The following is a 14,377-nucleotide window of genomic DNA, read 5'->3' on the forward strand; positions in this document are numbered from 1 at the left end:
AGCGTGCACCAATCAGAGCTCGACCAAATGGCTTTTTATTGTCATATCACAAACATTGCATATCAATATCAAACTGAAGAAACACCACTCTTTATTTATATATATTTACTTGAATTACAAAAAAAAATATTCAATATATTAAATTAAACGATAAATGTTAATGGTCCCGAGAAACAAGTGAATACAAACAGCATTGGTCCATTTCTATAATATGCAAATAAGTGATTTCTTTTTTGTAAGGTAACATGAAGCATCGTGTATGGAAGAGTATTAGGGGTGAGAAAAAAAGTTTTTTCTTTCATTATGCACCCTAAAAAAATTTATTTCTCTTTTAGCTCATACAAACAGTGTAGTTGTCAGTATTATTATTATTGATGGACCAGAAGAATCGACTTTATTCTCCACATTTCGACTTCTTACTCAAAGTGCATAATGAAAAAAAACCTTCCTCTTCTCATTTTTTTTCTCACCCCTGGCCCTAATACACTTCTGTAATCATGTGGCCATCTTGTCAAGTGTTTTAAACCTCAGTAGCCCACCTCTGTAGTCACACTTTGTTCCGACCCATAGAACTTATATTCTAAATTCTTGTGATCCCAAAGTCTCAGAAGATACCAAATACTCCTGGTTTTGAATATATCACTCAAGCATCATACAGCTTCCACAAGGAGCTGTTACAGGCTGATACAGAATACATATGTGAAATTTTCAGACATGGATTTTAACAATCTTAAAGCAACATACAGAGGAAAACTAGATGGGGTTACAGAACATGTCTGTGTTGGTGTGTACTACGGTATCTCTGTATTCGATCTGAAAGCGGTGATGGCGGTGAGTGTTTGTAAGAAGTGTCCGGGATGTTTCTGAATTGGAGGAAGCCATGAAGTGGGGAGGGTACAGGTAGCTGTTGGACTACACTGGTCCTCACCAGTAGATCTGGTCCCAGCACTGACCTAACATGCAGTCGACAGATGTGGGAGAGAGAGGTAATGGAGTCTAGAGAAAGAGAAGGAAGAGAGAGTTAAAATTATTTGAAGTTTAATACAAATTAGCAACAGCAAATTTGCAGTGTTTACGTTGTCACTGTACCAAAATGTGGAGACGGTTGCCAAGTCTTCTCCACCCGTCTTCGATCCAGAATATGTTTCAACGTGAGGGACAGAGTTGACCAGTTCACAAACTCTAGCAGGTAATTCAACACCTCGCTGTCTGCCTGTTCCAACCTAGAAAGCATTGAGGACAGAAAGAATTGATCAATTATAGTCATCCGATACTTGACCAAAGAGTGAAATATTCAAAAGATATTCTTACATATGGGGCTGAAGCAGCAAAGAAGGTTCCAGTCCTGCCTTCAGAAGCAGAGGAAGCCAACAGGCAGCAAAATGGATTTGGTGTAGTGCCACACAGAGCAGATCCCTCAGTTCCTGCAGTTTTAATATAGCTTTCCCATGGTGATTCGATACAGAACAGTCATTGGTCAAAGTCTCTGGTCGGGGGATCCATCTGTGCTCAAATATCAGTTTCAGCAGGTCTGTTTTGTCAGTGGCCAAGGCATAAATCCAGTCCTCCTCGCTCAAAGTAGCTCCTGCAGCTACCAGCAACCTCACTGATTCACTGAAAGAGATTTGAACTGAAATCAGGGACAAATGCATCTTTTTTTATTTTGTCTATGTTCTTGAAGAACGTGAAGAGGTTAAATCTGCTTTCATACAAACCTGTATGGTTTGTTCGATGTCTGAGACAAGGCGAAAGAGAGTGGTGAATGGAGGCCAAGGATGTGTGTGCAGTCCTGAGCATCTGGGCTATAACCTTCTCTCAAGAGCATCTTGACACTCTTGTTCTGATGCCTGTGGATGGCCAAGTATAGTGGACTCACCATGCCATCACCACGGTCACACACATGATCCGTAACAGCTATCAGCCTCCTGAGGACACTGGATTGAAAAAAATTTGAGGTTTAAGGGAAAAATATGGGACATTTGCATAAAATATATCTGAAGTTTATTTCAATAAATGAATCAAGCAGAAATTCTAAACATGCTCTGGTTCCAAATACTCCAATGTCAATTGACAAATGGACACAACTAGATATTACTTCTTTATCAGATCACTCTAAAGAGTCAGTACCCGATATGGCCAAACTCAGCCGCAGCATGAATGGGAAGCTGGGGCCAGTCATGACTGCAGGCCATGTTAGGATCTGCCCCGTGATCCAACAGGAAATTCACGCATGCCTGGTGGCCCTCTTGGGAGGCAATCAGCAGCGGTGTGGCGAGATCAGCTGCCTGGATGTTCACATTGGCACCTAAGGTAAAGAAAAGTAAGTAAAGAAACCAAATCAAACACAATTTCATTATGTATTTAATTTTACTTGATTACCGGTTTAAGAGGGGAGTATAAAGAAGTGACACAGAGAGAAGAAAAACAGCCATTTACCAGCATTCACAAGGATCTCTAGGCATTCCTGCTGTCCATACTGTGCAGCCACAAAGAGAGGGGATATCTTGTGGTCATCTACTGCCTCCAGGTTGCACACATTGACCAGTATATGCACAATTTTACTGTGACCCTAAGGGAATGCAAAATATGCCTGTCAGAAGTGAGGATACATTTCATAGAGTTGTTTGTGTGTTTGTGAGTTCTGTTATTACCTTATACACAGCCTGATGAAGGCAGGTCCAGCAGGATGCAGTGTGTGTTCTGTTGACCTCTGCACCTTTACCGACCAGCAGTTCTACCAGCTCCTTGTACCCACCGTCTACAGCTGTTGGAAAACAGTTAGCGGCTTATAAATATTGTAGACAGAATTCATCAAATCAAATTTAACTGTACAATCCAAAAGATTGGTCAGAGTAGCATGAAAACAGTACAGAAGATGACATGTACAGAAAACACATTAATACCAGTTTGATAATGCAAATGTACCTGCATACAAAGGACAGGACAAGTCATTTGTTAGCTGGTTGATGTTGGCATGTGCTTTTAGGAGAAGTCGGACCACTGCCAGGTGTCCATGCTTCGCTGCCAGGTAACATGCAGATTCTCCCTCATGCGTCAAAGAGTTCACATAGGCACGGCAGCCGCGGGAGGAGCCTGCTGCTGGCAGACAGACAAGAAACATGAGGAACACAAGTTGTTTCCACCTGATTTGCACATTTGACTTTATAACCTGATGAACCTGATAATTCTTGAAGTAACTCAACAAGAACCAGCTAAACATTCTCAGGTTCCACCTTTTGAAATGTGAGGATTTTCTGTTTAATACTATTTTAAATGGCACATATATTTCGGTTTTGAACTGTTGGCTCAATTAAGTGCCAAAAAGCTTGCTTCATTCATTGAAAATGAAATAAACTGTTCAAGTTATTAATCCTGGGACATATCCAAACACTCCAGATTCCAATATGTGATAAACTACAAACCCAGAAGTTTATAATAACCTTTCTTACCGCAGACAGCAGTCAGTATCTCCTGCACACAGTCTTTACTCCCCGCGGCTGCCGCTTCGTGCAGAGCATCCCAGCCGCGGTTGTCCCGACAGTCCACACTGGAGCCGCTCTGTATCAGCCTCCTCACCCGCTTCCTACAGCCCGAGCGAGCCGCAGCAGCAACACTGGAGACTGTGTCTCCGTAGCACTCTGTGAAGTCCATGCCCTGCGTTTAAAAAAAGAGCTGGGTCCATTATTCACGCAATTACTTGTACAGCTCTTAAACTAGGATATCATGAAGTAAATGTAGCTGCATCCGCTGTTAAGCTAGCTAGCTACCTTTCACGAGTCACGATAGCTCGCTTGTCACCATTCGCTTTACTGTGAACATGTCATAAGCTTTTACACAACACTACATACAATTCTTGTTAAACACACCACATAAAAGTCATTTGCTGTACTTTAAAACGCGTGTATTCACCAAATTAGCATCACAGCCTGGGATGACATCTCATGCGTCGCTGTTTAATGACGTCACACCACAACATCCTGTCGCGTGCTGCCACACGGTAGCTGTAGTGCAGAGGAGCACTGGGTTTAGCTTTAGCTTCACGGAAAATCACCGTTTTATTATTATTAGTTATATATAATATGTGGTTTTTTTGAATACGTACGAAGAGATGCGAAGACGAAAATTCAGTAAATCGAGGAAAACAAGCTAATCAACGGTTTCAGCTGAAGCTATTGTAAGGTAAAGGTGCGTTTAAAGCGGCGTTATGGCTCAACATTAGCATACTGTGTTGTTTTTGTGTTTGTTTTACAGTTACTGCTAATCCCAACACTTGAGTTACATCAGAATATAATGTCGGCCGATAATAATGAAAAGATATCAGTCAGATCATTCCCACATCATAGCTGTCAAATGTTCTGTCCTGTACATAGATAAACATGGGAAGTGGAAAAGAAAAACTAAGCCTCTACACAATAAATGTGACATGTAAGATACAATTATAATGTTTGAGATTAAGGTTCTTAGCCTAAACTGTCTCCAAACCTATGTCTTACCCTGTTTTCTGACTTATCTTCTGTCCTGGCCTTCTCCAGTCTTGTTTTAGGACTTGTATTTACGTCCTAACTTGTTGTTATTCACTCTTGTCTCCTAATTTGTGTCCAACTTTGTTTCCTAGCTTGTCCCCAAGAAGGTTGCAGTCCCAGTGGCCTCAGCAGCATCATGGTGGACATTGCTGTGAAGAGCGGAGCTGCTTGGGTCTGTCAGGCCGAGGGACATCACTTGGCCGATGTCCTGAGTCCCGTTCACATCGGTGACAAGGACGATCATGAAGAAGAGCTCAGTCTGTCTGAGGCGGTCGAGAAAAACTGGTGAGAAGTCTTCGAGAATTAACTGTAAAAAGTTGCCACATGTTGAACACAAAAAAAGTAGATGATCGGTGTTTGGATTCTGCTGCTTGAGGTGTTTTGGATTTTTTTATTCATGGAGATTCTTGCACAATCCCTATTTATCTCCAAGGTTTTGGGAAAGTCAGAGACAGAAGTGTATGTTAACAAACAAGCTTCACCATTGTTTCCACTAACAGGAGGGGAATACAATAAATGAGTGATCTGTGATTTTTACATGTTTGGGTAAACGGCACCTTTAATGCTAATCTTTCCCTCGCAGTGTCAGCCCAGTGCTGTTGGAGCAGACTGAGGAAGGCTTTCCTTGTGTCCTGATGCTCCAGTGCAGCCCCTGTTCCCCTTCTGCAATCAGCCGCCTGCTGGTCGTCAGCGAGGCTCGAACCATGGAGGTGTACAGCCAAACAGGAGAATACTGCGGGACTGTACGTGGGGAGAGAGAAGACAGTGTCCAGCCAGACAGGTATACACACACATACACAGTTAGCACATAATTCACATGTTTTACATTTCCTGAATTTACAGGAAATCTGTCTTTCAGTTTAATCTGTGTTGATCAGTTTTGTCTGTTGTCAGTACTTGCACAACATAAAGTTGAGACCTCTGTTGGGTGTGAGATCATGTGGAAGGCTACAAAATGATCAATGATGTCCCATTTTTTGAGGCATGGTACTGTACCTGAAGCTGGATTGGGGTCATTAAATTAAGTTTTGACATCTCCAGTCAATTTAAATTTAAATAATGCGTGGCAAAATACAGTTTGAAAGATGTCTGATGAAGTGGTGTCTCCTCTCTTTTTTGCTCACAGTTCAGACAGAGGGCCTTTCTATAAGAAACAGTTGATCCTCGAGCATCCATCCTCAGCCTGTGAGGTGAAGGTGAGTTGTGTTCAGAAATGTCAGTCCAAACATGGAGACCACTGAGTTTTTGACATCTACTAGAGACCCTTGCATTCTCTAAACTTCATTTTAGTCTACACATCCGTAAACGCTTGATACTTCTTTAAATGACACTCCACTCTTTATAGAATTATATGACTATGTTGAATTTAGTTTAACCATCTGGTTCTGTCTCTCAGCTCCTCTCCCTGGGTGGTAGAAGCAGTGTTTTGGTGTGTCGAGTCATTGTTGGCCTTCAGCAGCTCCAGCTCTGCCCAGCCCGCGGCCCTGGCATAGACATGCAGCAGGTGCAGTGTCTGGTTGAGGAGATGGGAACGAGTCTCTCACCAGGAGCCCAGAACCTCATGGACATGGTGCATTTCCAGCAGAAGGTGGGAGTGAAGGACCAACAATTTACTTAATACGTTAAATAACCTCTGTAGGGAAAGAAGGGGAATTACAACAAGAGTGACATAAGCTAAAGGACTATCCCGAGAGATAGATTACATGTTTTAGCTCCTTAACTAAAATTGACTGTGTTTCCCTTCACTGAAGATCATTTCCCAAAGTGTCCTATAAATTATTAGGCAAATTCCAGGCAACTTTTGGCTTCAGTTCTTTTCAGCTTACTAGGAAAATCAATTTGTGATTCTTGACACAGGGACTGTTTTAAAAGCTCTCTTGTGTGTTTATCGATGCTCTGACAGAGATGTGGGAGTTCCCTCCCTGCTGAACAGTAACCTCGTCTCTTAATGTTTGTCTTCTGTATTTGGATTTATGACAGTGCATCTCATTAATGTCATGCTTTCTGCCAACTCACTTAAATCTTAAAATATCGTTTGACAGAAAACTGGCAGCTTCATGTAGTTTCTATTGCAGTAATGGCAGCTGCACAAAATAATGTCATCTGTCGGTATGTGTTCCTCTCCAGAACCAGACCAGCTCTCTCGGCGGATTCCTGCCTCTCCTGATGGGTAGTGGAGCGTTCTCTGCCCTGGCTCAAGGAGCCAATATGTACCCAGCAGCTGTCAGCACCCAGCCCCAGCCTGCAGACTCCAGGGTATTAGTATTACCTCTGCTCTCAACCAGCTGCAAAAACGTTCAGAATCTGTTGCTCCTCATAGTGCATAGATAATAGCCTCTTTCTTCTGTGTCACTAGCCTCCAGTCGGCTCCATCAGGCCTGCAGATGAATCTCTTCCGGCTCAGAATGGAGCGATGTCCAACGGCTCGACCTCCTCCTCCCCAGACCGGCCGGTTTCTGGTGTCAACACTGAGAGTTCAAGTAAGGGTCGTCCTTTCTGTCAGGTCAAACAAGAGTGAATAAGGTGTAGACTCAAAAATCAACAGGCATTTGTGCTGAAATATTTGCCTGTGTTGAGAATCACAATTGGGAAGCTGTTTGATTTTATATGTACCTCAGAACGCAGCACAGGCCTGAAAAAGAGTTTCAAGTTGCGTAAAAAGAAATCTGTCTCTTCAAACTTTCCAACCGTTGTCATGATTCATCTTACTGCCTAATGAATGTTATTTGACCACGACATATTAAATAATGTAACCAATCACTTTGATTTAGTTTTGAAATATAAAAGTGTTGGTCCTGCCACAGCGAGCCACGCCCAGCTAGCGGAGATGATGTCACACTTCCTGAAAGGGCAAGGACGCGACCAGGTGCTCGGATCCGATCCAAAGCTTCTGCCCATGCTCCAGAACCTCTGTGGTCAGGTGACGAAGCTGAGACTGGATGACGCTGCAGCGGTGGCAGAGAAGGAAAAGGAGATGAGAAATGGCACATGGTGAGTGAAGTTTAGTGAGTCCATTCTGTACATTCTTACATTTCACCAGTGGTCCAGGACTGCGTTTATATTAATTTACTGTAACATCTGAACCCATCACTCTATATCAGAGGTGAAAAAAGTACTTACATCTTGTACTTAAATAAAACTAGCAGTACCACAGTGTAGAAATATTCTGTTACAAGTAAAAGGCGTGCATTTAAAATTTTTACCAAAGTAAAAGTACATAAGTATTTGCATCGGATTGCACTACAAGTACTAAAAGTAAAAGTAATCATTATGCAGAATCGTACATTTCAGAATAAGAGAATAAAAGATGCATTAAGTATGTGTTCATCACCTGAATGTTGAAGCTGGTTAAAGTGTTTTAAATATTTTATATGGTTTATTTGCTGGTTAGCTTGTAAATTTCTCCTCAGGGATCAATAAAGTTTTATATTAATCCATAGTATTACATCATAATTTATTTATTGAACGAAATCTGCAAAGTAACTAGTAACTTAAGTTGTCAAATAAATGTAGATAAGTAAAACGTACGATATTTGCCTCTTAATTGTAGTGGAGTAGAAGTGGAAATTGAAATACAGCTCTATGTTGTCAGATCAGATAAAATAGCACCACCTTGTGTCAGAAGGATGTTACTACTTGGTTCCTGCTAACTAAGGTTACAAGATAAAATTATCTTAAATGATAAATAACAATGCTTTACTTTACTACTTCTATACTATACCACCACTATCATATAGTCATTACTGTTAAATAAATGTGGAGCAACACATGTGACAGTCATACTTTGCACATGTCTTAGAGCCGCTGTGCAGATTTATATATCCCTGCAGCCGTGGCTAAACAGAATATCCAGGCTTGTCAGTTCTTAATTAAATGAAATACTGTAGTAGAAACATCACTTTGTTTCAGTTTTTGCATCCACCACAACATTGTTGCACCCTCGCATTGTTCTCACCGAGCGCATGGATGAAACAAAGACTCATTTGTTTAATGGGCCAACAGTTTTGGTTGTCTAAAGTTGCATTGTTGGCTGAAAGTGACGCCCAAACATTTCCCACTGCGTCACCCTAGAATAATCACTGATCTCCAGGCTGCCTGGCAGTACGAAACACGTATGACGTGTGTTGGAGTGCAGTTCATCAGACTACATGGGAATAAAGTCACTGAAACTTTAATGTTCTTATTTAAAAAAAACATTTTGGTAACAATTCTTGTTAGTGGTCAGCTAACAGTCTCGGTTACATAGAAGGATGTGGGTTTGGCCCGTGGCTGCTGAGAGTGCAGGGAGGAGGCTGATAGAGACAATAGACTTCATTTATCAGCAGCGCTGTATGTGTGAGTCATTAAGATGTTGGCAAACACACCAAACCTCCTTTTGAATTTTTGAGCCAACACTTATGCAAAGACTTAGTATCAGTTGATTTACAGCTGACAATAGTTTTTACTCTGCAGTTGAAAAATGTCTTTATAAGCGGGTTCTACAGACTTCAGTGTGATAAATGAGGCTCTTTGTCAGGACAGAGCAGCACATGTGGGTTCAGACAGAATGTCAGCTGATTCTGGCTCCACATTGAGGAGAGGACGGCAGCTCAGTGGTACGTCTTTAGCACAACACATCAGCCTAGTTACCACAGGATACAATTATTTACTTAGTTTACTTAGTTTATAATCCAAATTAGATTCCAGAAAACAAAGAAAAGGTAATATCTAAATTTTGAAACTAATTGAGAAAGTCATTGTAGTTTTTAAAGAAAAGCATATAATTTGAGTGGTTGCTTTTTGTAAAGACGCAGTTATCAGTATATAAGTGTTTTTCTAATTCTTGTGAACTGACCTTAAACCTGCCTGTTTCATCTTTGTGTAAAAAACTAAATTAATTTAATTCAGTAAGGTGTTCCTTTCAGTTGTGCAGCTGACTTGAAGGTTTAGGGAGTGATTGTGAAAGAAACAGGTTTAATTTGCAGTGGAGAAACTGTGAAAGTAATGTCTGGACCTGTCTTGCAGTTGCATTGCATTGTGGGAATTCAGACTGCTGCATTGCATTCTGGTCTATGTCTTGCTTCTGTAGGTGCAGAGATGAATCTTAACATTTAAACTGCTGTTGGTGATTTCCCCTTTAAAGCTACAACTGAAGAAACACTGCTGAGCAGACAGGCAGCAAAGACCAGAAATGAATGTGCTGTCAGAGCAGCAGGACTGGCTTGAGAAAGACTGGATGGTGTTTTGAAGACTCTTCAAGATACTTGAGGGTTAAAAGTGATGCTGAGAAAATGCAAAGACATGTTTGAGAAGGTGGAAAAAGAAAAAAAGGTTCAGAAATTTTCCTCCGGTTGATTTGGATGAAAGAAACCCAAAGTCAGCGTCTTACATAAAGAAATGTGGCTGAGACGGGCGCAGCAGGATTTTGAGGTCAGGGGAACATGATGGTCAACATCGACTGTGTGGGTGGTTTAGTTTTTGTGTCTGTGTTTATATTCGAGGTTTTGTCTCTTATGTGGCTTCATTTGGGTTTGTGAGTCAGTCACAGCTGAACTTTCTCTGTCTACGGCCCTCTTTCATTCCTCTACACTCATTTCAGTACCTAATGTGAAGCCACATACAGTATTTATTACATTTAACATGAGTTGCAACTAGTCAAAAAATGCAGCTGCGCCAAACGTTCTTGTTCTGACGAGGTTTTCTTTGAGTAGGCAGAAGAGAATAAAACTTAAATAACTGCTTGTTTCTACGGCAAGTTTCTATTTGTACCTTCATGTTAACTGATAAAGCACAGCACTTTAGGCTAGCTAAGGGGCTCACTTACCACTGAGGCCGTGCATGTAGAAAAAAATACTGATTATAAATAAAATATGTAATTCTGAATGCTTTATTTGCCATTTTTTTGTTGTTAAATTACTCACTAACTAAATCGTCCCTCCACTCTGCAGGGAATTGGACTCAGTAATGGAGCGTCGTCTAGAGGAGATGGAGAAGAGGCTGCTGGAGCACGTGGACCGTCGCCTGGATGCTCTGGAGCAGAAGCTGGAGAGGGCCCTTCTGAGCGCCCTGCCACAGCTCGCCCTCAACCAGGGAGCCATGAGCAGCTCAGCAGTAGAAGCAGCATCCACCGGACCGATGGAGCAGACCGCACCGACACCAGCCATGCACTGAGTTCAGCACCGCTAAAAGGCTAACATGATATGTAACCTGGAAGCCTTTCTGCCCCTGGTCCTTCTCAGACTGGCCTCAGTGTCAGAAGGAAGGCAGAGCAGGATGCAGACACTAACAGAGACAAAAACACGCTGAAATGGAAAAATGCACACATTTTAAATGATAATTGCAACAATCTGATCAAGCTTAAAATTGTCTTAAACTATAAGTGTCCAGCTGCCCAAGACGCAGCCTCTGAAACGGTTCGTTTGTCTTTTATCTCTGGGAAAATAGCAAATGAATGCGACCCTGGGTAACAACCAATGTGAATGTCCTGGATGTGAAAATGACACAGGCGCAAAAAACAAAACAAAATGTGTGACTGTAGAAATCCCTTAGATCACAAAAAAACATGTCTTGCATTCCGGGCAAGTTTGGCCACATTAAAGAGTAGAAACACATCTCTAACTGTTTGTGAAAGCATTTTAACATAAAATCTGTAACCGAACGATGCAGAAAAACATCAAGAACAAGCTTTAATTACTGCAGTGATGTGATCTCACACAGGTTATTGTTGTTTGATTTTAACATGATAATAATTGACATGCAACACACTCATGTATTCACATTAAACTCTGCATGTAAACACTCCAAGGTCCTCGCAGGTTTTATAACCCACATGACCCTGACCAACAGTTATTCTTATTCACACTATGTAATGTACTGTAACTGCACTTATCTTAAGTGTTTTGGTCAGTCAGGCCTTAACTGTTTGGTTCGACACTTGTGGAAAATCTCAGAATGAATCCATATACTCTGGTTACTGGAGCGTATATAGAAGGTGTAACTGATTAAAAATGTTTTAATGTGGCACTGTAATGTTTTAAATAATGTACATGTCTGTAACATAAAGCTTGTCTGCCCGTGTAAACTATTAAAAGAACTGTGATGTTGATGGTTTTAATAACTGTGCTGACGTAAATAGCAATAAAAAATATATTTATACAGATTTGGGTTTCTTAATAACTCTGTTAATTCAGCAGCACTTTTAAAGGTGCATTATGTAACTTTTTTAACAACAATTTTGGTCATATAGTCATATATTCTTGAACCTCTAGGACTTCTATGGGGCTTTTTCATACACGTGCTGCCTCGGCTCGACTTGGTTTGAGTTGGCACGTTTAGCAGGGCTGCCCACTTGAAGGCATATATACTCTCCCTGATGTGTTGTTGAAGAATCAGCGCTAACAAAGCTCTGCTAATGTGGTGATAAATGCGTTTTGTCTCCTATAAATTATTCAAAATAAAAGTTGCCATTTATTCAAGAAATGCTTGGTTTGACCAGCAGTATCTGAACACAACTCCTGACATGATACAGTAAAATGAAGCAGATGTCTGAATGTACAAACAGGGATGCAGAAGCTACATAAGTTCTGAGAGCTAAACACACAGTGACCTTTTAAAATGTCTTTCTCTCTCCTGCACACATTGTAGCTTGTTTGCGGCGTAGAAGGGGGGTCGTCGAAGGGATGGCTGCGGTCGTTAGACTTCACCGCAGCGCACTTAGGCCCCATCTGGAGATAGACCGTCTAATAGCTTTGCCTTTAAACAAAGAGAAGCACATGTGAAAAAGAAACAGCAGAAACAGCAGAAAATGTGAAATCCTAAATAGAAAACTTTAAGCAAACGCTCAGTGTCTTACTTTCACAAATTAGAAAACTGTAGGTCACTGACACACTTTTACGGGATAAGGGACATTAATGAATGATGTGGAACTGCATAGAAAAAGGCAAAAAGATCAAATATTTCATGCAAAATGTGTTATAAAAGTATATATAATGAATAACAGTGAGGCAGCTTTTGTTAACTATGCCAGCCTTAACAAGCAGAACATTTTGGCATTCAGTTTGGTATCTTTTGGCTCCAGTGCTGCATAATCTGACCAGAATCAAAACATATGAGTCAGAAAATACTTTTAAAAGTTGACAGCTCTGGTTTATGGATATTATGTGTGGACGACAATGGCAGTGTGAGGAAAATTTTGCTTAAGACTTTCCCGAAATGTAAATTCAACTTGGCTGCTGTTTTCCACCAGGCCTTCCAGTAATGCTGACTCATAAATTAGTCATAAATGAACTATCAAGGTCACTGAAAGTCTTCTCATGGGGAGAACCGCAGCAGCGAGTCCAGGACAGAAGACATCTGAAGTGAATCCTGCTGCGTGGAAGGCTTCGGTCCAAAATATAAAAAAGAAACAGAGGAGCCGGTCGATGCCAAGGTGGCGGCGGACCAACTGACAGCTGCGTGCTTAGTCATCAGAAGTGAAATGGGTCACTCTTTACATATGGAGGACATCAAACTATAAAATGATGTGCGGATGTTTGGTGAGAAGTGTGGAGAAGAGCAGACACTGAGTCAGCAGAGGTTCTGGGACAAAATCTGTTCTGTCAATCAGGACAAACCGGGTCACTGGTTCCATTCATCTCATCCCAACTGGGGTCCAAATGAAAGAAACATCTCTCTGCTCGTCTTTTCCTGCTGGTAGATGGCTTCTATCTGCATTCCAGGAGGTACTTAGTCATGAAAAGATGTCATTCATGTTTTACAGTAATGGTGAACCCACTTCACCTCACAGCCCACATCCACTGTTTGTGTAAGCTCTTCTACACATTCCTGATCAAACCGACACTAAAATCTCTATATTGCAAAGACTATCTGTGTTTCCTCAAAAGAGTTTCAAACATGTTCGTATGAGCATGTGTAATTTGAGAATACAGTTGCAATAATGCCGAATACAGCAGATCTCCTCTTTTCACCTTCAAGAGAGATTGAAGACGGGGTTGACTCCAGGTTCCTTTGTTGTTTCTTTACCCAACAACAGGGTGAGAAATGCATATGGGTTCACTCTGGCAGAAGGAATGAGCAGCAACTCAACATTTCCAGCTCATTACATGTTCTCATCACACAAACCAAAGCAGAGAAAGGAGGAGTGCATAATAAGAAACTTCTGAACTAGTTTTATCTACTCTACCCACAGAACAACCTTGGCTGAGGGAAAAGAGAAGAAAGCACGAAGTTGCTACAAGACACAGAAAAACCCCTTGTCTATGGATGGAAGTGCAAGATGGTTCAGTTGAGGACAAAAACATATTCTATCACAGTAGTTCTTCATTGTAAGGTTAAAACAATCTTCCCAAAACACAGTTCAGTAGTTTGTGTACACAAAGGATTATTTAAAGAAAACCGTTGATGTAAATCAAGGTTAAAAATAATTTCTTGACCAAACAGTGCCACAAGATCAGTCCTGGAGCTTTCAATCGTACCACACCATCCTCTGCAGCACTTTGAGGACTTCTTGTCCACGCTGACCTAAAAGTTGAGATTGAAAACTCATAAAATAAAATAAAAGTAAAGTATTTGAGAGAACAAAAACATTTTCTACTTTGGCTATTTTGCAGCGTGTAATCTGTACATTAAATAGTAACGAGTACTTGAGTAAATCTACTTAGTTACATTCCACGACAACGAGGAACACCTACCTAACTTTAACCATATACTGTTTGTAACAATGCATCTAACTGGTGGAGCTTGCTGAGGGTGGAGCACCTGCCTGCAAGCTTGCCTATTGTGTTATACTGTACCACAGAGAGTATTAGCTGTTCATTGAAACATTAATTTTTTAAAAAGAAACCAATTTTTACTGATGTGGAAACAGAAGACAACAC

The 14,377-nt window shown here is 41.1% G+C and overlaps 2 protein-coding genes across 5 annotated transcripts; one reads left to right on the forward strand and one right to left on the reverse strand.

Moving 5' to 3' along the window:
* Positions 1–19: 19 nt before the first annotated feature.
* On the reverse strand, positions 20–3,953 carry asb3 (ankyrin repeat and SOCS box containing 3). 3 transcript variants are annotated; one of them, XM_073490005.1, is made up of 10 exons: positions 3,910–3,953; positions 3,450–3,654; positions 2,926–3,096; positions 2,652–2,764; positions 2,437–2,569; positions 2,128–2,305; positions 1,716–1,934; positions 1,312–1,614; positions 1,090–1,223; positions 20–996 (listed from the first exon to the last, which is right to left on the reverse strand). In XM_073490005.1, the coding sequence occupies exons 2-10, from the start codon at positions 3,649–3,651 to the stop codon at positions 764–766; spliced, it is 1,686 nt and encodes a 561-aa protein (XP_073346106.1). In that variant the 5' UTR covers positions 3,652–3,654; positions 3,910–3,953; the 3' UTR covers positions 20–763. The 3 variants fall into 3 exon arrangements, with proteins under 3 accessions (XP_073346106.1, XP_073346104.1, XP_073346105.1); XM_073490003.1 differs by having other exon boundaries at positions 2,926–3,099; XM_073490004.1 differs by lacking the exon at positions 3,910–3,953 and adding an exon at positions 3,768–3,903 and having other exon boundaries at positions 2,926–3,099.
* Positions 3,954–3,999: 46 nt separating this feature from the next.
* On the forward strand, positions 4,000–11,659 carry c20h10orf88 (chromosome 20 C10orf88 homolog). 2 transcript variants are annotated; one of them, XM_073490006.1, is made up of 9 exons: positions 4,000–4,185; positions 4,616–4,808; positions 5,107–5,304; positions 5,650–5,719; positions 5,920–6,111; positions 6,651–6,779; positions 6,880–7,003; positions 7,328–7,514; positions 10,451–11,659. In XM_073490006.1, exons 2-9 carry the CDS (start codon positions 4,660–4,662, stop codon positions 10,671–10,673), a joined length of 1,272 nt encoding a protein of 423 aa, XP_073346107.1. In that variant the 5' UTR covers positions 4,000–4,185; positions 4,616–4,659; the 3' UTR covers positions 10,674–11,659. The 2 variants fall into 2 exon arrangements, with proteins under 2 accessions (XP_073346107.1, XP_073346108.1); XM_073490007.1 differs by having other exon boundaries at positions 4,000–4,179.
* Positions 11,660–14,377: the final 2,718 nt, after the last annotated feature.

This window comes from Pagrus major, chromosome 20, assembly GCF_040436345.1.
Source record: "Pagrus major chromosome 20, Pma_NU_1.0".
In the NCBI taxonomy this organism is placed as follows: Eukaryota; Metazoa; Chordata; class Actinopteri; order Spariformes; family Sparidae; genus Pagrus; species Pagrus major.